The sequence below is a fragment of the Nematolebias whitei genome, chromosome 18, assembly GCF_014905685.2.
Source record: "Nematolebias whitei isolate Nwh7 chromosome 18, NemWhi1, whole genome shotgun sequence".
In the NCBI taxonomy this organism is placed as follows: domain Eukaryota; kingdom Metazoa; phylum Chordata; class Actinopteri; order Cyprinodontiformes; family Rivulidae; genus Nematolebias; species Nematolebias whitei.
Genome location: NC_056515.1, coordinates 11,647,693 through 11,672,804, shown reverse-complemented (window position 1 = coordinate 11,672,804; position 25,112 = coordinate 11,647,693). Strand labels below are relative to the sequence as shown.

General features: G+C 43.3%; 1 protein-coding gene across 1 annotated transcript in view; it reads right to left on the bottom strand.

Moving 5' to 3' along the window:
- The window catches only part of lin54 (lin-54 DREAM MuvB core complex component), a 43,048-nt gene that overhangs the window by 10,484 nt on the left and 7,452 nt on the right, over positions 1–25,112 (bottom strand). The window contains exons 2-8 of the mRNA XM_037692685.1: positions 20,782–20,893; positions 19,587–19,717; positions 13,749–13,904; positions 12,806–13,007; positions 1,647–1,720; positions 1,381–1,578; positions 1,186–1,277 (exon numbers count right to left, since the gene is read on the bottom strand). Coding sequence (XP_037548613.1) covers positions 1,186–1,277; positions 1,381–1,578; positions 1,647–1,720; positions 12,806–13,007; positions 13,749–13,904; positions 19,587–19,717; positions 20,782–20,893 — 965 coding nt within the window. The remainder of the gene's footprint in view (positions 1–1,185; positions 1,278–1,380; positions 1,579–1,646; positions 1,721–12,805; positions 13,008–13,748; positions 13,905–19,586; positions 19,718–20,781; positions 20,894–25,112) is intronic.

The following is a 25,112-nucleotide window of genomic DNA, read 5'->3' as shown; positions in this document are numbered from 1 at the left end:
CAATAAATCTTATTCTGATTCTGATTACAACTACTTCACTGTGCTCAAACAAGTTTTTTTCCCCTACCGTTATCCAAATAGGGCGCCCTGCCCTGTCAACAGAATGAAGTGCACTACCTACTGAAATGTCCTTCACCAACAGCTCCACCCCCATCCACATACCCCCTCCCCCTCCCGTTGACAACTGCCAGCACTGACATAGCGTTAAGCTAGTAGCGTGCAACACAGATGCGCTAGCTAAGATGCTAGCTACGCTTCTCTTACACATTTTATTTTTAACCTTTTGAATTCTTTCCACCATGTTAAATATTGTAAAGGAGGGAGAGGGTTTGTACTGCTGATTTCATTGCTGATGACATTTGTTGGGAGGTTTTAAAGACGATACAGACTTTCAATCTATGATGGGCAGTTTCATGGAATGATGGGATTCTACATTGAAATTACTGTCCTAAAGTCAACCTTGAAAAAAGGATTTGACAGTGTCCCATCTGTGTCAACAATGGAAAAAGACTACCGCAAATTACTCGTTTTGAAGCTGTCCTACATGAAAATGTTTTACATAATTAGTTTTTTTTTTTAAACATTTTTCTAATGTAAAAGGAAAAAAAACATATCTCCTAATATCTTAAGAGTCTTGTTCAGAGTACAGCCTACTTGACTTGCTCTCTCCTGCTAAAAAGGACTTAATAGTGTTCACAAATTTGCTGTACAGGAAGCAAATACTAGCTAATGACAGCTAATAAAATTGTAAATCTGAAGCGCCACACACAAATACAGGCTAGATTAGAGAGGTCCTTTACTTTCTTAAACAGGGGGGGGAAAAAATCAGGCCGGTAAGGCTGTATCATTGGAAATAATCTGGAATTCTTTTCTGCCCGCTGTTGAAGGTACACAACGTCATATTCTGGACTGAGCACCACAGTGATGGGTTTTGACATGTGTTTGTGAGTGTGTGTGAGCATGTGTATAACAGTGTATGTGTATTCACATATCTTTGTTTTCTTACTTGCTTTATTACTTAGAAAAAAAATCTTGATTTTTTTCTTCCTATTTGTTAGGGGTAGGTTCATGAGGGGTGGGATTGTTTGTTATTCATAACTGTTGATTTCACATATTAATTTTTTTTAAGATTGTTACAGACAACAGAAATGCTTAGTCTTTATGAATGTTTTTATCCACTCTTACCCATTGAGAGGCAGTTTGGCCTGAGACTGGACAGCGCCAGATGGAGGGAAACTAGAGCTACTGGCAAGAGTCACAAACGGTGACTGCTGGATCTAAAAACACATGGTAAAAACAACAGAACCAGTTCAACACACTCATAAAAGGGATGGCTAAATGTTGATAAAATGAAATAAGACAAAAGAAAATATCACTAACCTGTGTGACATATTGTGCTGGAACAACGGTGTACCCTACATTGCTGCCTCCAGGAGCTGGTGCCAGGACTGTGCCTGGGGGTAGGTTGGTGAAGCCAGGCTGAATTTGGGAAAGCGGTGTTGCAGGCATGATCAGGCGTTGCTGGGTCTGGGTGGTGGTGACTATTTGTGATGCTGATGTCAAAGGTTTAGGCGCCACCTGCAGGTAATAAAAACTAAGTTTAACACAGCTCTGAGTTAGCAGCAGTTAAAAAGTTCAAAGGTTACCTGTTTTACTGTCTGTGCTGGGACGACTGGGACGGACATCCTCATCGCTCCTGTATTGACCACCACAGGTTTACCTGGGGAACATTCAGCACATAAAGCATGATTCCAGGTGTAGCTAAACCACTGTGGTGTCTAGGTTAGTCAGGTAGAGAGTGGGTGGCACATGTAATGGAGACAGGCAACAGTAGTAGAGTGTATGCTTCTATGTATGTTTTGTGCTAATACACTTTGTTCCTGTTTTTTTAATTTTTATCATTTTCTGTGTATGGTAGAAAACAAAAACTTACCAATGTGTGGCATACTTTAGAGTCAGAGATTCTTTATTGTCGTTCGCACCACATGTGGTACATGTGATGGGACGAAATTATGTACACAGGGTCCCAGTTACATCCAACAATAAAATGTAAAAAAACCAAAAACAATGATAACATCTAAGATATGAACTAAGGAAAACATCAACTAAATATACACTAAGCACTAATAGCATAAAAACATTATGTCGAACAGCAGCATGAACATGAGCATGAGTCTGTGTGAGCAGATGAGCACGTATGAACACATCAACATGAAACGGATCAGCAGAAACATTGAAACAGATCAGCAGTAACATGATGTGACTTTTCACAGTGATTATTCTAGTTAGAGATTCATGAGTCTAACAGCCTCAGGGTAGAAGCTGTTCCTCAATCTAGTGGTTCTACACTTAATGCTCCTCAACCTCCTTCCTGAGGGGAGCGTGGCAAAAAGTGTTTGTGCTGGGTGAGTGGGGTCCATCATGATGCAGGTGGCCCTCCTGCATGTGTGTAGATGTCTGTGATGGTGGGGAGGCTGACTCCAACAGACTTCTGTGCAGCCTTCAACACTCTCTGCAAAGCTTTTCTTTCTGCAGCTGTGCAGCCTTTATGTCCTTTTGTCACTTTTTTGTCTCTTTTTTTGAAGGACTCTGTGTACCAGACGCAACTAGAGTATGGCCGGAAGTTCCTCCTCCTGCTGCAGGACACCAGTGAGCTCATTCGTTAGGACAGACTCCACAGTGACAGGTAAATCACTCTGTAGAAGACTGTGCCTTTATGTGAATAAAAAGTGGTGTAACACTATTGTCATCAGGGAGATGACGTGTACTCCAGATGTTGAACTTTTGTTGGTGTCTCTCAGTCTGTTTTATCTGCCAAGGGAATTCCCACAGCTTTTTATCACACGTTTACATTCACTCTAAGACTAATACGGACCTAGCTACTCAAGATTTGCTGAACACCGTGCAGTGGTTTCAGAAGATCTCCCTGGATGCTCCAAATCTTCTCATGGGAGATTTTAACCACCTCAGACGTGGACATTTTTCCATTCTTGGTAATTTTATCAATATGTGACGTGTCCCGCTCGACTTACGGGATGTCTGGATCTGTGTTATGGAACTGTGAAAGACGCTTTGACATCGACTGAACTTACCGTATTTTCCGGACTATAAGCTGCTACTTTTGTCTCACACTCTGTATCCCGTGGTTTACAAACCAGATTCCAAAAAAGTTGGGACACTAAACAAATTGTGAATAAAAACTGAATGCAATGATGTGGAGGTGCCAACATCTAATATTTTATTCAGAATAAACACAAATCACAGATCAAAAGTTTAAACTGAGAGAATGTATCGTTTTAAGGGAAAAATCTGTTGTTTCCAAATTTCATGGCGTCAACAAATCCCCAAAAAGTTGGGACAAGTCCATTTTTACCACTGTGTGGCATCCCCCCTTCTTCTTACAACACTCAACAGACGTCTGGGGACAGAGGAGACCAGTTTCTCAAGTTTAGAAATAGGAATGCTCTCCCATTCTTGTCTAATACAGGCCTCTAACTGCTCAATCGTCTTGGGCCTTCTTTGTCGCACCTTCCTCTTTATGATGCGCCAAATGTTCTGTATAGGTGAACGATCTGGACTGCAGGCTGGCCATTTCAGTACCCGGATCCTTTTCCTACGTAGCCATGATGTTGTGATTGCTGCAGAATGTGGTCTGGCATTATCGTGTTGAAAAATGCAGGGTCTTCCCTGAAAGCGATGATGTCTAGATGGGAGCATATGTTGTTCTAGAACCTGAACATAGTTCTCTGCATTAATGGTGCCTTTCCAGACATGCAAGCTGCCCATGCCACAAGCGCTCATGCAACTCCATACCATCAGTGATGCAGGCTTCTGAACGGAGCGTTGATAACAACTTGGGCTATCCTTGTCCTCTCTGGTCTGGATGACATGGCGTCCCAGTGTTCCATAAAGAACTTCAAATCGTGACTCATCTGACCACAGAACAGTCTTCCATTTTGCCACACTATTGTAAATGACCCCTGGCCCAGTGCAAACGTCTGAGCTTGTGGAGCTTGCTTAGAAATGGCTTCCTCTTTGCACTGTAGAGTTTCAGCTGGCAACGGCGGATGGCACGGTGGATTGTGTTCACTGACAATGCTTTCTGGAAGTATTCCTGAGCCCATTCTGTTATTTCCTTGACAGTGGCATTCCTGTTTGGTTCCATTCCTGGCCTGCATTGGTGCGCTGGGCCGGTCTTCCTTGGCTGCTGCTCCCTGCTGCTCTGGCCCCTGGCCTGGGGCCGGCTTGCGGTCACTGTTGGGCAGGTGGGGCGCATGGAGCCCAACAGAGGCTCTTTTGGGCTGTCTCTGTGTGCCTGTTTGTCTCAGGTTGGGTTTTGGGTGGCCCCTCTCTTGGACCAGTTTTTGCCCCCCATTTGGTGGGTTGTGCTCCCCCCCGGTGGTGGGCCCCCCTGCCGCCGGTGCATTGGCGGCTCTCAGCAGCTGGGGCTGGGTGGTGGGGTGTGTGCGGGCCCGCCCTGGTGGCTGCCTGCGGGGGCCTGGGTGCCCTGGCTCTGTCGGGCTTCTGTTGGGGGGTGGTATGACCTCGGGACTCGGGGCTTGGTGTCCATGGCCAGATCCACTCTGGAGGGGCGGGTTGCCGGCGGGGCCTGTGGACTCGTCGCTAAGGCCTCCTGGGGTTTCTGCATTGTGATTGCTGGGGATCGCCTGGGGCTTCCCTTTGCTTCTCTCTCTGGGGGGTGCGGGTGTCCCTGTTGGGGGACTCCCGGAGTTCCGGGCTTGGGAGGCGCTGTGTGTCTGTGGTTCCGGGCTTCCCTGTGTTACTTTCGTGTCCTGTGGGGATGGGTTTATAGGTCCCCACATCCACCATTGAACATTTTTATGGAGAAACCTTATAGTGATAAGCATGCTCACACAGGTATTTAGATTCAGGTGTTTATCAGATACACACTCAGTTGGGTTGTGGTGGCCATCAAATATATATTGTATTACCATGTACTGTATAAAATACTTTCTAATAATGTTATAAGTATCATTATATATGTTGTTTGTTGTTGTGGTTTCTCGGTTTTGTCCTATTTTTTCTTTCGGCAGGTCTAGAGGCAGACTGTTGATTTGTGTTCTCTTTATCCCTCTCTCTCGCCTCTATTCCTATCTCCTTCTTTACATTTTAACCCTTCTCTCACTTTTCTGCTTCGTTATCTTCTTTGTTTTTCATCCCTGTGTCCATTACATCTGGAACAAACCTAAAGCAAATTCTAATAAAATTTAATTTATAAATCAAGTGGAGCATTAAGGCCAGCCATAATGCTCTACTTGTAAAAGTAAATCTGTTGGGCATCACTTTGACACTCAGACAATAATTCCAAGTGTCACAATGCCGGACAAGACAAGGGGAAAAAAAACAAGAGTCGTTGGCAGGGAAGGTGAACCGCTGGGGACTCCTTTATTCTGCTGGGGGACTTCAATGCTCACGTGGGTAATGACAGTGTGACTTGGAGGGGCGTGATTGGGAGGAACGGCCTCTCTGATCTGAACCCGAGCAACGTTCTGGTGTTGGATTTCTGTGCTAGTTATAGTTTGTCCATCACGAACACCATGTTCGAACATAAGGGTGTCCATAAGTGCACTTGGCAGTAGGACGCCCTAGGTTGTAGATCAGGTGTGCCCAACCAGTCGCTCGCGGGCGACTGCGAAGCCTTGACTTGTATTCTCACAGACATAGTCTCGCGAGTTTTGGGTGCGGTGACACAGTGCTCTCACGAGACTTTAGGCTCAGTAGTGGAGTAATGTCGGTGCGCAGAAAACATGGATGGAAAACTAGCGAACAAGCAAACGAAAACTTATTATTTTCACACAGAGTGGGAGGAGGAGTATTTTTTTGTTTATTCTAATTCGAAGTCCATTTGCCTCATCTGTAATTCGAGCGTTGCCTTACCCAAAAAGTGTAACTTGGAGCGGCATTTCAAGACGATGCACAAACGGTTTGAGACAGATTTCCCTCTTAAAAGTTCTTTACGGACTCAGAAAGTGCGGGAGCTAAAAAACAAGCTTGCAGCCCAGCAATCTCTTAGACATTTTATTGTTGGATGTAACTGGGACCCCGTGTACATAATTTTGCTCCACCACATGTACCACATGAGGTGCGAATGACAATAAAGAAACTCTGACTCTGACTCTGATCAGTCTTCACTCGCCCCAGCACAAAAGGTAAAGCTGCTACGATAGCTTCCTACCGTGTTAGCCGCATCCTGGCTCAACATAAGAAGTCTTTCAGCGATGGACAAGTTATGAAAGAAGCGTTTATTGAGGCTGCAGATGCGCTTTTTCATGATTTTAAAAATAAAAGTGAGATCGTAGCTGCTATTAAAGACGTGCAGTTGTCCAGACAAACAGTGACACGGCGATGTGAGGGAATGGCTGTGGATGTGGAGGAGCAACTAAAAAAGGACGTGGAAGAATGTGAGTGTTTCTCTTCAGTTTGATGAGTCGACAGACATGGTGGATGTAGCCCAGCTGTGTGTTTTTATCAGAATGGCCTTTGCAGACATGAGTGCAAAAGAGGAGCTGCTCACCATCTTGCCTTTGAAGGGACACACAAGAGGAGAAGATATTTTTAATGCGTTTATGGAGTTTGTTAATAAAAGCAACTTGCCCCTCTTTAAACTAATTTCTATAACAACTGATGGCGCTCCAGCAATGACTGGTCACACCAGTGGATTTGTTGCACTCTGCAAGCAGAATGATGCTTTCCCAGACATTTTGCACTATCACTGCATCATCCACCAACAGGCCCTGTGTGGGAAGATTTTAAACATGAAGGAAGTGATGGATGTTGCCATGAAAACTGTGTGCTCTATAAGGGCCAGGAGTCTGCAGAGGAGGTTGTTCCGGGCTCACTTGGAGGAGGCAGGAGCAGACCACACAGACCTGCTGCTGCACATGGACGTCAGGTGGCTAAGCAGAGGTACATTTCTGGACAGATTCAGTGAGCTGTTGCCTGAGATCAGGGATTTTCTGAAGCTGTCAGATCATGGTGAACATTCAAAACTAGAGGACACCCAGTGGCTTTTGGATTTAGCCTTCCTCACAGATCTCACCAGCCTGCTCAATGAACTGAATTTGGAGCTTCAGGGAAAGGACAAAAACATAATCCACATGATCAGTTCTGTGAGCACCTTCAAAAGCAGGCTGCAACTGCTCACAAGTCGGCTGCAACGCAGGGACCTGCGAAACTTCCCACACATGGAGGCAGAGCTACAGCGCCAAGGGAAAGAAGTCCCACAACTGGACAGTGCACACTATTCTAAGCAGGTTCAGAGCATCTCAGCAGAATTTGAGAGACGATTTACTGACTTTTCCTCCATCGAGCCTGTTACCAGCTACATGTGTTATCCTTTTGGAAATGTTGATGTGGATGACATTGTGTCCAAATTGGTGTCCGTGTTTCAGCTGGACAGCTCTGGTGTTGAAAATGAGGTGTTGAGTCTGCAAAATGACATTGGGATCAAATCCAGAGCATCACCTAACGTGGATGGAGAGTTCTGGAGTCTGCTGTCAGAAGAAAAGTATCCTAACATCCGAAGATGTGCTTTGAACTTAACAGCACTTTTTGGATCTACCTACCTGTGTGAGTCTGCTTTTTCACACATGAAAATCATCAAGTCCAAAAACAGATCCACAATGAATGATGATCATCTGGAGACCTGCCTGCGCCTCGCAACCACCTCATACTGCCCATCTTATGAGACCCTGGCCTCCTCCTCTCAGTGTCAGAAGTCCCACTAAGGTAGAGACACATTTATTTTATACAGCTTGCATAAAAAGTTGTCTCCTATAGACACATCACGTTCTGTTTTATTTACTTTAAAGAAGTGAGGAGTAGGGATTGATGAAAAATTATGTTTGTTGATAATGAGACTGGACGAGTAGCTCTCAGCAAATTGCCGACTTCAAAAGTAGCTCTTGGTTCAAAAAAGGTTGGGCACCCCTGTTGTAGATCGATGATTGACTTCCATGTGCCCCTTTTGCACTGCCCCAATCAGCCCCAACTCTGCTCAGCCCTGCACACCCCTACTCAGCCTGGCTCAGCTCAGCCTGGATTTTGCACTTTGGGACCGATTCTGGAGGCGTGTCCAGAATCCAAGTCCTGCTAATGAGAGTTCTGTTATGAGTTACTCAAAGCTGTCTGCTCCTCAGATAAATAATATTAAATTATTATTTTTATATATGAATGTTTCTGTTAACTTATTTTATATATGAATATTTCTGTTCAGTGCCCTGACACGACTTCTGTTGTGACTTGGCGCTGTATAAATAAACTGAACTGAATTAAATCTGATGAACCAGATTCTACAAAACATTTATAATTAAATCTAAAAAAGTTAAGTCTGGTCCTCTGGACATTCAAAAAACAAAAAGGTAGAAATGTTTCGTCTTTCATCCGAAAGACTTCTTCAGTCTGAGGAGCTGTATTCAGCTCATAGCTATTTATATAAGACTGAGCTGAATACAGCACCTCAGACTGAAGAAGTCTTTTGGATGAAAGAAGAAACATTTCTACTTTTTTTTTTGTTTGTTTTTTTTAACGTCCAGAGGACCAGACTTCACTTTTTTAGATTTTTCTACCTGGATTATTGAGCGTGCATCAGAATATCTATTTTTAAAATTCTATATTTTTCTTCATCATTTGATGTATTTGCACTCATTGTGGTTTTGTTTCTTGTATAGATTGTTTTTTCTTGTATACAAATTATTTTTAGCTTTGAATTAAAGTTTAGCTTTGATTTAAAGCTTTAATTTAAAGTGTAATTCTTGTTTTGTGATTTGTACATCTGTGGGTTAGAATAATGTTGAACCAAAGATTGTGTCTCTTCTTTAAACATGTTTGAGGGAAATACGAGAGATTCAATAATTTTGTCTTTTTATAATTTTTCAGTTGAATTAACTTTAATTAACAGATTATTTAATAAAGTCAAAGGAAAAACAGGATGTCACGATAAAGCCGGCACCGTTTATTTATTTTTAATCTTCACTGATTAAAAAAAAATTTGTTATACATAAATGTTAAAAAACCAAAAAACAAACAACGTTTCCACCCCCGTCCCTCCATCCCGGTCCTCCCGCCTGCCAGGGCTCAAATCCGGCCTTTGTGAGCAGGCGAGGCCGGGGCTCGGGGTTCGGCCTCGCGGGCTTCAACGGCTCGGCAGCTCGTATGATCCTCTGCGGTGACACCCCTCGCTCGAATTTTATAGTCGGTCACCAAACACAAAATACACCTGGATTTCAGAATTAAACACGGCGTTGTCAGTATTGTTTTTAAAATCCTAAAAATAGATCCAGCTGCTGCTCCACATCCAGAGAAATTGCAAATGGTGGCTCAGTGAAAAGTTTCTGAGATCCAGTGACTCCTCCCCCTGACCAATCAGAGTCCTGCATTCACGTTTCGGTCCCGACTCAGCTCAACTGAGCTCGCTCAGTCCTACCAGAGGAACAGGGACGAAAAGAGGTCCTGAATCAGCCTCAAATCAGCTAAAAATACTAGCTAAAGGGCTGGTGCAAAAGGGTTCTTTCTGTGGTGGGCTGCCCAGAATTGGGGCTTATTAGGGGCGGTGCAAAAGGGGCAATAGTCATATCAACTGATTTGTGGCCATTTGTTTTGGACATTTGGGTGAAGAGAGGAGCTGAGCTGTCAACTGATCACCACCTGGTATTGAGCTGGATCAGATGGTGGGAGAAGATGCTGGACAGACCTGGTAGACCCAAATGTGTAGTGAGAGTTTGCTGAGAACACCTGACAGAAGAACCCATCAGAGATACACTGCCTGGCCAAAAAAAAAGTCACCACCAAAAAAAAGGTTGCACAATAATATTTCGTTGGACCGCCTTTAGCTTTGATTACATTATGCATTCACTGTGGCATTGTTTCTACAAACTTCTGCAATGTCACAAGATCTATTTCCATCTAGTGTTACATTAATTTTTCACCAAGATCTTGCATTAATGACTAGGCACTAAGCATGATGGGTGCATCACTTCACCGGCCTCTCTTTTTACCCTGATGTGCCCATCCCTCTGGAACAGGGTAAATCTAGACTCATCAGACCACATGACCTTCTTCCATTGCTCCAGAGTCCAATCTTTATGCTCCCTAGCAAACTGAAGCCTTTTTTTCCAGTTAGTCTCACTGATTAGTAGTTTTCTTAAGGCTACACGACTGTTCAGTCCCAAATCCTTGAGTTCCCTTCGCATTGTGCATGTGGAAATGCTCTTACTTTCACTATTAAACATAGCCCTGAATGCTATGAATGTTCCTGTAAAGTGCCCTGAGACAACTTTGTTGTGATTTGGTGCTATATAAATAAAAGGAATTGAATTGAATTGCTACCGTTTTTCTTCAATTTGATTTCACCAAACATTTAAGTGATCACGATCATTCACAATTTCTTTCCGGCCACATTTCTTCCTCGAAGATGATGGGTCCCCACTATCTTTCCAATTTTTCATAATGCGTTAGACCGTTCTTAACCCAATTTTTGTAGTTTCTGCAATCTCCTTAGATGTTTTCTCTGCTTGATGCATGCCATTGATTTGACCCTTCTCAAACAGACTGACATGTTTTCCACGACCATGCAATGTGTCTTGTGACATGACTGTTTAAGAAAGGAGAAGCAACTCACTGAACCAGTTGGGGTTAAATAACTTGTTGCCAGCTGAAAGATAATCGCCCATGCAGTAATTATCAATCAATAATATATATTATGCAAGGTTGTCAGTGCTTCTCGCGAAGGCCATCCACGAACTCAGTAGTGGACACCCCAGGTTAGGGCGGCTGTCAAGCAGAAGAAGGAGTCCAATCTGGCCTTGCTAGCCAGTGGGACTATGGAGGCAGCTGAGGAGTACTGGAGGGCCAAGCGGTTCACAGCCTTGGCTGTTGCTGAGGCAAAAGCTCAGATGTAGGAGGAGTTTGGTGAGGCCTTGGATAGAGACTCTCGGTCAGCTCCAATCAGATTCTGGCAAACCGTCAGGCGGCTGAGGAGGGGTAAGCAGCACTGTAATAACACTGTGTTCAGTGAAGGTGGGGTGCTGTTGACCTCAACCAGTGATGATGTCGGGAGGTGGAAGGAATACTTCTCAGACCTTCTCAATCCCATCAGTACATCTTCCATAGAGGAAGCTGAGTCGGGGGACTTTGGGGTTGGCCCGTCCATAACGATGGCTGAGGTCACCAAGGAAGTTAAAAAGCTCCAAGGCGGCAGGGATCCAGGAGTGGATAAGATTCACCCTAATTTCCTTAATGTCTGGATGTTGTGGGCTGTCTTGGTTGATACACCTTTGCAACGTCGCATGGACATAGGGGGCAGTGCCACTGGATTGGCAGACTGGGGTGGTAGTTCCCCTCTTCAAAAAGGGGACCAGATGGCGTGCTCCAAGTACAGGGGCATCACTCTCCTTAGCCTCCCTGGTAAGGTCTATTCACAGGTACTGGAGAAGCGAGTCTGATTGTTGGTCGAAACTCAGATCCAGGAGGAACAATGTGGGATCCATCCTGGCTGTGGAACACTGGATCAGACCTTTACCCTCACTAGGGTCCTCGAGGGGCCATGCGTTTGCCCATCCAGTCTACATGTGTTTTGTGGACTTGAAAAAGACATTCAACCGTGTTCTTCGGGGTACACTGTATGGGATGATCCGTGAGTTTGGGATTGGTGGTCTGTTGTTATGGGCTGTTCAGTCCCTATACAAGCGGTGCGAGTTTGATTTGCATTGCTGTTAGTAAGTTGGACCCCTTCAGGGTGGGAGTTGGGACTCCACTAGGGCTGCACATTGTCACAGATTCTGTTTATAACTTTTATGGACAGAATTTCTTGGTGTAGCCAGGGGGCAGAGGGTTTCCGATTCAGTGGCCTCAGGATTCCATCTCTGCTTTTTGCAGATGATGTGGTCCTTTTGGCATTGTTGTGCCATGATCTTCAGCTCTCACTGGAGCGGTTCACAGCTGAGTGTGAAGCGGCTGGGATGAGAATTAGCACCTCCAAATCTCTTCTCCCTGACCTTTGACACCATCTGTAATGTTGACTTAATTATTGCCCAATTGTTTTATTATGCGTCACTTTGGTCCTGTGGGTGTTTAAAGTGCTCTATAAATAAAGCTGGTATGGTATGGTAATATGGTATGTTTTATAAAGTCTCTTAACATTTACCTTCATCTGTTGGTTTGAATTTTTAACATGCAAAAACAGGAACATACTCTTGAGGTTTGTCTCCCAGCCGTTCCACATGTCGTGGTGTTTCTGAGCAAGACAACTAATCCCAAATTGCTTCCACTTGCATAGCTGCCCGCTGCTCCACCTGGATGTATCCCAGGTACGATGGGTTAAATACAGAGAACCAATTTTGTCATTGTATGGGAACATATGAACACACAGTACACTTTGTCAAGATGTGCAGCAAAATTACTAGAATAGCCCTACATTCGTTCAACCTTTATTTATACAGGTTAGTTCCCATTGAACCTCGAGGACTCTTTTACAAGAGAGACCTGTACAGAACCTCACAGACCTACACGTGATGTCAGTGAACAAGGCCAGGCTGATTCTGGCAGATCCTAATCACCCACTCCATGGTAAGTTCAGGTTGCTTCCATTTGAATGCAGGTATCTGTAGCCCAAATGTAGAATGAACAGACTTAAAAACTCATTTATGCCTGTAGCGATCAGGCTTCTCAACGAACAGTGATGATTTCCATAGGGTTATTTTAATGTATTTTCTAATATGGATGTTTTATTTGCCTACTGACTGTGAAATGAATTTTGAACTTGAAGAAACAGAGATTTATAGCTCACCTGTCTGAACTGAGCTGGCGTTGGGAACACTTGGCTGTCCTGTGCTGCTAGCTGTGGTTGCTGTGACAAGGCGAACATAGCGGAACTTACTTCCTGGCACCTGAATCTGTTGCACATTTGGCTGGGCAGACAGTGGGAAGATGGTTTTGAACTGGGAGCCACCAACTCCTGTCACTGGTACAGATTGCACAGGCTTGATATTCTGGGGAAAAGAAAAAAAAATACATATTTCATATTCTGAGGGAAAGAAGCAGGGCGGTGTGAAGTTACATGGGTAGAAGAGAAAGACGAAATGGAGGATCTTCAAGTGTAATTATAAACATAGACTGTACAAATGTAAACTACATTGTGAGAGATGTAGTGGTTGTGTCACAGGACTTTGATGTGAGAATATCAGGGGATCGGGGTTCTAGACCTGGTGCTGCTAATGTCTGAGCAACCTCTGTTGTGTAATGAGAGAAACAAAACTGAAGTTATGTTAGCTCATGCATTTCTAAACTAGGTCCCATCAGATATTAGGGAAGTACGACATTCTAATGAGAAATGGGATACTGGAATAAGACATTCCTGGACGAGGGCAGAGAAAAACAGCCTAGAGAGAAGGGCTATATGGGAAGGATGTTCCCATGCATTGTTAAGGATTGGAACTATGGAAACTTTGATATCCAAAATTCAGGCAGACTCAGAAACAACTATGGACCCAGTGTTCCAATATTTGAGATACAAAGCCAACACCCACTGCCTACATTGGACAACACTTGATAATACAATAAAATAAATTATCATGAATGTTATAACAAAAATAAATAAATTTCTAATTAATGATGACAGTTTGAGAGATAAAAGGTGAAGTAACTCAGACAAACTGAATGTTCGCTGACAGAACTATCAGACACCTCATGATTCTTACAGGATTTTGCATTAGGTCCAACTTTAATCTTACCTGTGCTGTGGTTTGGCTGGTGGCTACTTTGACTGGTGATGCAGATGTGGACTGCTGGACTGTGAGAATTTGTTGGCCAAGTGCTACACTCACAGGCAGTGCTACTGACTTCTGAGAGGCATTAGAGGGTGGAGAAGCCACAGAAACTACCGTCACCTTGCAAAAACAAAGAAGGAGACAAATATATAAGATGTGGCAGTGAAGGACTCCAGTGTTTCCCCTACCATAATTCAAGAAGGGCACCCTGCCCTGTCAACAGAACTGAGCGCCCCGCCTACCAATTCCCCCACCCCCCACGTAGCTCTGCCACTTCCCAGCCTGGGAGCAGACATTGTAGCAGCTCAGCTTAGACTCCAAACCGTGCGCAATACAAACATTGCGCTCCTCACCACCCACCCTGCCGTCAACAACTGCCGGCACTAACATAGTGCAAGCTAACCAACCCCCGACCCTCATGCACAATACATAGCGCTACGCTACCCCACCACCCCTCCATTGACAACTGTCACCACTAACATAGCGCCACTCTAGATGGATACCTACCATCTTAGATTTCAATGAAACTTGGTATACAGACCCTTTCCAAATAATTAGAATATCATGGAAAATTTGTTTAACTTCCATAATTCCATTCAAAAAGTTAATCTTTTATAGATGATAGATTCGGGGCCCACAGTTTAAACAATTTCAAGTATTTGTTTATTTTTACATAACTTGGGCTTCCAGCACATGAAACCCACAAAAACGGGATTTCAAAAAATTAGAATACTGTGAAGAAATCAGCCCACACTACTCAATTTTTGCAGGAAAAAAAGAAAGAAAATAGGATCACAACAAATCAATCAAAATATGGTACTTTCAAAAATTATATGTCAATCTTCAATACTTGGTTGGGAATCCATTTGCCTTAAATCACTGCCTCGATGTGACGTGGCATTGAGGCAATCAGCCTGTGGCATTGCCTGGGAGTTATGGAAGCCCAGATTTCCTTGATGCTTGCTGTCAGCTCTTCTTTGTTGTTGGGTCTGGCACCCCTTATTTTCCTCTTGAGAATACTCAATAGATTCTCAATGGGGTTTAGGTCCGGCGAGTTGGCTGACCAGTGAAGCACTGTAGCATGGGCATCAAACCAGGTTTTGGTGCTTCTGGCAGCATGGGCAGGGGCCAGGTCCTGCTGGAAGATGAAATCGGCATCTCCATACAGATCATCAGCAGAAGGAATCATGAAGTCCTCTAAAACATTCTGGGAGACTAAGAAAGTCCATGCTCAATAATCCAGGTATACAATCCAACAATTTTCAGTCAGGTCATCTGGACAGTTTCTTTTTTTTGTGTTGAAAAATTTCACCTTCCATCCAGAAGGCTTCATCAGTCAAGGAAACACAAAACTGATTCTTCCCCCAACAGCTTACTCCAAAGTGGAACAAAATAGTTATGTTGGTGCTAAGATGGTCTCTTTTGGCACGCTCCCTCCTCCGGTGCCGGCCCTCTCCCTCATCGACAGTCATGTCAAACTAGTTCAAAACCAACAAAGTCCATGACTGCTCAAGAATTCTGCCTGTATCATCTCCAACATCCATTCAATATCTTCTCCTGAACAAAAAAATGTGGTATCATCTGCAAATAAAACATACTTCAAAAGCCCTGACAGATCAACCAGATCATTCACATACAAAATAAAACAACTTTGGTCCTAACACAGAGCCCTGAGGAACTCCACATCCATTAACACAAAATTCTGATCATACATCGTTTATTTGTACAAACTGTCTCCTATTATTCAAATAACTAGATACCTACTGTAGTGCTAATCCTCTATTGCCATATTTACTCAGTTTTTCAAGGAGAATGGTGTGGTCAATAGTGTCTAAGCCTTTTATAAATAAACAAAAATGATTGAGAGGTGTGATTGGTAGGAACGGCCTCTTGATCTGAACCCAAGCAGTGTTCTGTTGTTGGTCATCTGTGCTATATGGTTTGTCCATCACAAACATGTTCGTACATGTCCATAAGTGCCATTGGCACCAGGACGCCCCACATCATTGATCAATAATGGACTTTGTAGCCATGTCATCTGATTTGTGGCCGTTTGTTTAGGACACTTGGGTGAAGAGAGGAGCTGAGCTGTCAATTGATCACCAACTGGTAGTGAGTTGGATCAGATGGCAAGGGAAGATGCCAGACAGACCCGGTAGAACCAAATGTGTAAAGAGGTTATGTTGGGAACGTCTGGCAGTAGAACACATCAGAAAGATCTTCAACTCACAACTCCAGGAGAACTTTAACCGCAGCCCAGCTGAAGAGGGGGACATTGAATCGAAGTGGGCCATGCTCCACGCCTCTATTGTTGAGGTAGCTGCATAGATCTGCAGTCACAATGTTGTCTGTGCTTCTCGCGGTGACCATTCTCAAACTCAGTCATGAACACGTCGGGTAAGGGAGGCTGTCAAGTTGAAGGAGTCCTATGAGACATTGTTAGCTGGTGGGACTCCGGTGGCAACTGAAGAGTACCGGAGAACCTAGTGGGCCACAGCCTTGGCTTTGCTGAGGCAAAAGCTCAGATGTGGGAGTAGTTCAGTGAGGCCTTGGATAGAGAGTCTTGATTGGCTACAAAAAAAATTTGGCAAACCATCAGGTGGAAAGCAGCACTTTACTAACACTGTGTTCAGTTCAGGTGGGAAGATGTTGACCTCAACCAGTGATGTCGTCAGGAGGCGGAAGGAATACTTTTCCCACCTTCTCAATTCCACCAGCACATCTTCTATGGAGGAAGCTGTGTCAGGAGGACTACGGAAATGTCTGTCCATAACTGTGGCTGAGGTTGCTGAGGTAGTTAAAAAGCTCTGTGGTGCCAGGGCTGAAAAGGTGGATGAGATCAACCCTGAGCTCCTCGAGGCTCTGGATGTTGTGGGGCTGTCTTGGTTGACACACCTTTACAACACAGCATGGACATCGGGGGCAGTGCCACTGGATTGGCAAACTGGGGTGGTGGTCACCATCTTCAAAAAGGGGAGAACGGAGGGTGTGCTCCAATTATAGGGGCATCACTCTCCTTAAGCCTCCCTGGTAAGGTCTATTCAGGGGTACTGGAGAAGCGAGTCAGATCGTTGGTCAAACCTCAGATCCAAGAGGAACAATACAGGTTCTGTCCTGGCTGTGAAAGAACGGACAAGTTCTTTACCTTCTCTAAGGTCTTTGAGGGATCATGGAAGTTTGCCCATCCAGTCTACATGTGTTTAGTGGACCTTGAGAAGGCATTTGACAGTGTTCCTCGAGGTACACTGTGGGGGAGGGGGGGTGCTCTGCAAGTATGGGATTGGGGGCCCGTTGCTACAGGCTGTTCGGTCCCTATACAAGTGGTGCAAGTGTTTGGTTCGCATTGTCGGTAGTAAGTCGGACCCCTTTAAGATGAGAGTTGGACTCTGCCAGGGCTGCCTGTTGTCATGGATTCTGTTCATAACATTCATGGACAGAAATTCTTGGTGCAGTCAATGAGCTGAGGGAATCTGGTTCAGTGGCCTCGGGATTCCGTCTCTGCTATTTGTGGATGATGTGGTCTTGTTGGCATGATCGTGCTGTGATCTTCAGCTCTCACTGGAGCGGTTCGCAGCAGAGTGTGTGAAGCAGCTGGGATGAGAATCAGCACCTCCAAATCTGAGGCCATGGTCTTCTATCAGAAAAGGTTAGACTGCTCTCAAGGGTGAGTTTCTTCCTCAAGTAGAGGAGTGCAAGTATCTTGAGGTTTTGTTCACAGGTGAAGGAAGAATGGAGCGTGAGATTTACATATGGATTGGTGCGGCATCTGCAGTATTGTGGACTCTGCACCAGCCCATTGTGGTAAAGAGAGCGCTGAGCTGTAAGGCGATCAGGATCTATCAAAGGCCATACATTCCTACCCTCATGTATGGCCACAAACTTTGAGTAGTGACCAAAAGAACAAGATTGCAGATACAGGTGGTTGAAATGAGTTTCCTCTGAAGGGTAGCTGTACTCTCCCTTAGAGATAGAGTAAGAAGTTCAGTTATCCAGGAAGGACTGTGAGTAGAACTGTTGCTCCTCCATATCGAGAGGAGCCAGTTGAGGTGTTTCGGGCATCTGGTAAAAATGCTCTCTGGGTACCTCCCTAGAAAAGGTGCTTCGGGCATGTTTGATGTGAAGGAGACCCCAGGAAAGATCTAGGACACGCTGGAGAGACACTTGTTTCTTGGTTGGCCTGGGAATGCCTTGGAGTCTTTCCTGAAGTCCTGAAAAAGATGGCTGTGGAAAGAGATGTCTGGACCTCTGTGCTTAAGCTGATGCACCTGTGACCCGACTTCAAAACAAGCGGAATGGACGAATGTAATTTACAATAGCTTTTTACTTTAGTTACCATGTGTCATGAAGTCAAGTCACTCTTCATGGGTTTACATTCAGGAACTTTATTTGTCAGTCTTCAACAGCTTTAGCTCTCTCCCTAACTACGTACCCCTCGTTATATCCACAGGTGTTATATAATTAGTTGCATTCCATCCTCATCCATTATGTCCCTGTCTTATCCTGCAGTGCCCCCTAGTGGCTAAACAAGACTATTAGTAAATCACATTACATCTCCCCCTTTTTGACTTCTTCAGTATTTAAACCCTGTTTTACAATGAAACAACATGCTGATATAACTCCTACAACAGGTGAAAAACATAGAACATTGTAAAATTACACAATTAACATTCCTTATTTTATTCTTTTTTTTTTTTTTCATTCACTCACTGAAGTTCAAATATTAAGTCATAACATAATCCTTGAACTTGACCAGAGGTTTGACAACTCTCCGAGACAAGGTTTGCTGCATTGCAGGTTTCGGGCTCCACGGTGGAATAACATCAGAAACCTGCGTGTGTGTAGAATTCATAGCATCTGAGTGTGCTGGGCACAATCCTGTTGCCATGTGAGGAGTAGCTCTGTAGCTTAAAAGAGCTAAATGCGGGTCCGGCTGTCTCAGAATATGTTTTGCCACTGCAACACTTCTTTCAGCTGCTCCATTAGCCTGGGGGTAGTGTGGACTGGATGTTGTATGTTTAAAGTTGTATGCTGCACTGAATTGCTTGAACTCAACTGATGTAAACTGCATTCCATTATCAGCTCAAAAGGGATCCCCCATCTAGCAAAGATGCTTTTCAAACGGGAAATGACTTGTTGACTAGTCATGGAAGATAAATGTGCAATCTCAATATCTCGTGAGAAATAATCCACTACAACCAAGTAATGTTTCCCATTATGATCACAAATGTCAGCTGCAGCCTTCTGTCTTAACATCAGGATGAATCTCTATTTTCACAGGTGAGCAATTTAACAGTCCAATATCACCAAAAACATCATCAAATAATTCAACTCCATCCACTCTGCGAACAAGCCCCATTTTCACAGCTGCTTCACGTCCAAGCAGGTTAGTGGAAAAAGAACCTTTTATCACATAAATCCAGATTGAATGTTGAGCATTATTTTTCACACAGTCAACCAGAAACTTTCCTCTGCAGGTGATGTTTACATCCCACTTCTGACACCATGTCATGAAGTCAAGTCACTCTTCATGGGTTTTCATTCAGGAACTTTATTTGTCAGTCTTCAACAGCTTTAGCTCTCTCCCTAACTACGTACCCCTTGTTATATCCACAGGTGTTATTTAATTAGTTGCATTCCATCCTCATCCATTATGTCCCTGTCTTATCCTACAGTGCCCCCTAGTGGCTAAACAAGACTATTAGTAAATCACATTACACCATGTATAAATGCTAAAATTAAGCTAAACTTTAGCAGGATAAAGTCAACTGAAAAGACAGCAAAAAGGGTTGTTATAGAACTTACCTTGCTGGGTGTCTTGAGTGGAGAAATGGCAATCTTTTTGCCAGGAATGGTTTGTATGCTAGTGTTGTGGGGATCAGACAGAGTAATTGTTTTTGATGTCATCAGCGGGGAAGTTTGGGTCAGAACATGTCCTGTAAACATACAGCAGAAGATGTAAAACATTGCAGCAGAACATAGGTAACCAATACAGCAGTGCTTGAAAGTTTGTGAACCCTTTAGAATTGTCCATATTTCTGCATAAATATTACCTAAAACAACATCAGATTTTCACACAAGTCCTAAAAGTACATAAACCTGTTTTGTATTTCTACTTGCTTGTATTTGTAACTATTTTTTAACTTTAACGTGTTTTTTCTGTCTTTCTTCCAATAGGGGTAACACCTGGACCTGCCATTCTGTATTTGTTTCTCCTTCCTGTCCTCTCACACTCCAGCTGGTCGAAGCAGATGATCGCCTGTCCTGAGCCTGGTTCTGCTGGAGGTTTTCTTCCTGTTAAAAGGGAGTTTTTCCTTTCCCCTGTTGAATTATATCAGAGAATTCTAAAGGAAAATGTCAGGACATCTGTCCATGAACTGAATCTCAAGAGAAGGTGGGTCATGCTGCAATACAATGAACCTAAACACACAAGTGGTTCTACCAAAGAATGGTTCAAGAATAAAGTTCATGTTTTGGAATGGCCAAGTCAGAGTCCTGACCTTAATCCAATCGAAATACTGTGGAAGGACCTGAAGCGAGCAGTTAATGAGAGGAAACCACCAACCTCCCAGAGTTGAAGCTGTTCTGTATGAAGGAATGGGACAAAATTCCTCCAAGCTGGTGTGCAGGACTGATCAACAGTTACCAGAAACGTTCAGTTGTAGTTTTGTAGTTATTGCTGCATGGGGGGTCAAACCATATATTGAAAGCAAAGGTTCACATACTTTTGTCATTCACAAATGTGTAATATTGGATCATTTTCCTCGATAAATACTGTAAATGACCAGGTATAATATTTTTGTCTCATTTGTTTAACTGGGTTCTCTTTATCTACTTTTAGGACTTGTATGAAAATCTGATGTTTTAAGTCATATTTATGTAGAAATAAATGCATTTCTAAACAGTTCACAACCATTCAAGCACCACTGTATGCATTTTATTCAGACTTCTGTTACCAAGTCAGACAGTGGTGTGCAAACAGTTATTCAAATAAATTTACCTTGGATTACTGGAGTGACGGGTGTCTGAGGACTCAGACCTTTGCTGTTAACAGTTTTTGTGATGATGAACTTAATTGGAGCTGCTGAGGACGCTGGTGTTTTCTTAGGAATCTAAAGAAAAATGCAAGAAAATCAGCATATGTTCAATTTAAATATTTGCTGAAGTAAGACAAAATCAATGTGTGTGAATGCGAGGAGGGAGGTGGAATTGTGAGGCTACAAGTAGCAGAGGTCACAAAGGTGCAGGACATCACGAACTTGGGGTCCACTGTCCAGGAAAACAGGGAATGTGATAAAGAGGTGAAAAATAGAGTCCAGACAGGAAGGAGTGAATGGAGAAGAGTTTCAGGAGTGATTTGTGACAAAAGGGTAGCAGGAAAAGTCAAAAGAAAGGTTTACAAGATAGTGGTGAGAGACCATGGACTGACCACATGAACCAGTCAGCCCTCTGTCTCCAAACCATACAACATAGTTGCAGCTCTGTTGTATGGTTTGGAGACAGAGACATGGACAAAAAGACAGGAGGCCAAACTGAAAGTGGCAGAGCTGAAGATGAGGTTCTCCTTTGGAGTGACAAGGCTGGATAAGATTAGGAATGAGATCATCAGAGGTACAGCACAGGTTGAACAGTTGGGAGATAAAAGTTAGAGAAGCCAGACTGAGATGGTTTGAACATGTTCAGAGAGTCAGAGTCAGAGTTTCTTTATTGTCATTCGCACCTCATGTGGTACATGTGGTGGAGCGAAATTATGTACACAGGGTCCCAGTTACATCCAACAATAAAATGTATAAGAAAAACAGTAATAACATCTAAGATATGAACTAAGAAAAACATCAACTAAATATACACTAAGCACTCGTAACATAAAAACATTGAACATCAGCACAAACATGAGGAGGAACTGTGTGTATAATGGTAGAAGGATGTTAGAAATACAGCTGCAAGGTGTTTTTTGATGGGCTAACGAGCTTCCTGCTGCCAAAAACATTTAGCTTCATCACACCCGAGCGCTCGCATAGGTGCCCAATACATGTCTCTCTTGGGGGGCAGGTCCTCGTGACACACAGTAAAGGCTCCAGTATACTCGGGCGTACGTCAGTTCGTGAATGTCCGCGCATACCAGACTAGACTCGAAGCTGACGCCCACAGGGCATGTCCGTGCAAAGCTCAATTTTTATGACCGCATATGCGTACTCTGTGTTGCACAATAAACTGCGCGATGACGGACTGTTTTGTATGCGACACCAATGTATTAAATTCCCCTTCTTCATCCCTGATCTGGTTTAATGGCCATTTCTTTTGTTTTCTTGTTTTTTTTCCAAGAGGCAAGCTATCTCTTCCTCCTCCTCTATTGATGCCATGACTGAAATAGTGAGAAGTGAAGGAATTTGTCATGAGCGAATTAAAATCAGGTCCACCGTGGCTGCGGGAGGGTATGGAGATTTCCTGGTGGGCTGGTTTGATGTGGGGGCTGCAGGGCCATCGCTCCCTGTTTTTTTTTTTATAACTTTTTATTAACAACATATAAACACAGAACACTGTTGCTGCTTGCTGCCTCTATCCAGGGTCACCGGCAGCTCTCGTTTATTATTTTTTGTGACCTGTCAATCAATCCAGTGAGCGTGTCAGCAAATGATCAATTGGCAACCTCAATTTGTCCTGAAGGTAAACGCCCCTTGCCTGCGGAGCTGGCTGCAGCCAATAAGGGTGGACGCTCGAGTATGAAGTCTCAATCATCTGCAGACAGTGTGCGTTGAGTCAGAGCGGAAAAAGGTCTGCGCGAGTATACTGGAGCCTTAAGTCTTGATCTGGCCAAAGATTTGGAGAAAGAGTTCTCTGTAGCTGAGATCAATTCTGCCACAGCAGAGCAGAAGAAACTGGCTGCAGATGCCGATCCGTCCACCCAGACCCAGCAGACCTCTCGTCTTCTTGGGCAGCAGGACTGTCTGAATTCTGGCAGAACTCATCCTCGAGCAAATGGCCATTTCTTGCAGCAGCCTGCCGAGACCCTTGTCGCAGCGGACTTAACTCCAAGTGCCAGGGGACGATCTCGGTCCTCCCGCTGTCACAAGCCGTGTTTCCCGCTACCTCCAAATCTCAGCGGTCAGGCACTCGAGCACAGCCTCCAGGTAGATGGTAATGCATCCACGGCACCTCCTTTTAAACTCCTTTGGGATTTGGGGCTGTAGTTGACGTCTTATTTGAGCTTTTGAGAAGTTAATCAGCAGCTCCCAGTTGTAGAAAACCACTTTGTTGTTATGGTTACGCATCATAACAAATGTCCAAATGTAATACAGTTTTCAATAAAAATTCTTCCTGCAGCACAACATCTGATACCAGAGGAAGTAATCATCCAAAAAAAGTGATTTACATCCAGAAAAATTTGTAAATAAAGTTTTCAAAAGCAAAATCTCAGAATGTAGGTAAGAGAGATACTCCAACATGCAGCCACCTTGAGTGGCGCAATTCTGGAACTCTGGATCAGACAGGGTTTGCAAAAAAAATGTCAAGCTTTCTTCAACATTAGGCGGCTGCTCGCTGTGTTATACACTCCCAATCCACCCGGTAACAAATGTGATGAAGTCATACTCTCACTGGATGCTGAAAAAGCGTTTGACCAGGTGGAGTGTACGGATGTGCAATATGGCATAAAATTCATATCCCGATATATCTATTATGATGGTTGGCAGTAAAGATATATATCATGATATGTTTTTGGTATCGATTAGGCACAGAGCATAAAGTTTCTTTTTATGCTGATGAGATGCTTTTGTATACATCAGATCCTCTCACTAACATTCCTGAGTTACTTACTTTTCTTCAAAAAATTGAGGTGAATATCTGACTATAAGGTTAATCTTAAGAAAAGTGAGCTAATGCCTGTGACCTCTATAAAAGAAAATTTTAGGTACTGTTCCATTTAAAATTAGTAAAAAAAAATTAAATACCTTGGCGTTTGGGTAACACGAGACCATAAGAACCTCTATAAGGCTAATCATTTACCTCTCCTGGCGAACTTTAAGCAGGACATTGCTAGATGGCAATCCCTACATCACATCTGGTAGAGAGTGATGTTAAAAATGCCAAGTCAATGTGTACATTTAAGAAAAAGATCAAAACTGAATTGTTAAAGTATATATGAAGTAGCTTAGTGTGTGTTTTGTGTTAGAATTAGAAAAATTAGAAAGAGTTATTCATTTTGTTCTGTTACTTGAAAACTATTATGATTGAAATAATTGTTTGAAAAAAGGGGCAGATATAATAATATTTTTTCTTCTTTCTGCTGCCTTTCATTTTAAATCTTTTGTATCTTTTTTATATTGTTATGGAATTGTTTTGTACTTTTTTTAAATGAATAAACTTTATACCATACCATACCTCAGATCCTTGAGGATTATTATCACCAAGCAAAACATACACCTGGTACCTTTATTTTTAAATACATAAATATTCACAGCTTTATTTTATTTTTCATGTTACAGTCGGCATTTTAAACCTATATTTGGCATTTTGCTTTGTTTACATTTTTTGGTAATATACTGTAAGTGTAAGTGCACAGGACTGTTAAAGATCAAATAAACTACAATAAATATGTGGATTTCTGGTGTTTGGAGGAAATTAGTCAGGTTACTTAATTCCTCATTAAATTAGTCATCAAGTTAAAAAAAGAGAACAATGGGAGAAATAGCTGCTCATAATATTACAAATTAATTGTCTCTGCAATGTCAGTGAGCGCAACAACTATATAGAAAAAGACTGCAATAAATCATTGGATTTTTAGTTCTATGCATTCATGATAATTATATTTGGTCAATTCAGCAGTCTAATTGTCCTTGATACCAACACCTCGTTTATGATAGTGATGGAATAAAAGAGAGTAGTGAGGAACATGCATATTTATCACAACACAAGTGCTTCCCCTACCATTTTCCAAGGAGGGTGCCCCGCCCTGTCAACAGAATTGAGCGCCCTGCCTACAGATATCCCCCCTCCTCTCGTCACAAGTCCCACTGAACAGAGACTGTTATAAGTGGCTTTAACCTAGCATAAGTAACGTAGCGCTCCGCTTCGCTTTTAGCTGCCCTCTAGCTCCTTTTTAGCTTTTAGCTACCATATTGCTCTTTGATAATGTGCAAAAGCATTTAGATTTTAACAATTTATTACATGTAGTGCCCTTAATGAGGGAACGGGCACTGATAAGCTGATCAGCTGCTCCTGAAGGTGCAGAGGTTCAAACGGAGGTTCAGATGGGACAGAGGTCCAAACGGAGGCTCAGAGGGGACCGAGGTCCAAACGGAGGCTCAGAGGGGACCGAGGTCCAAACGGAGG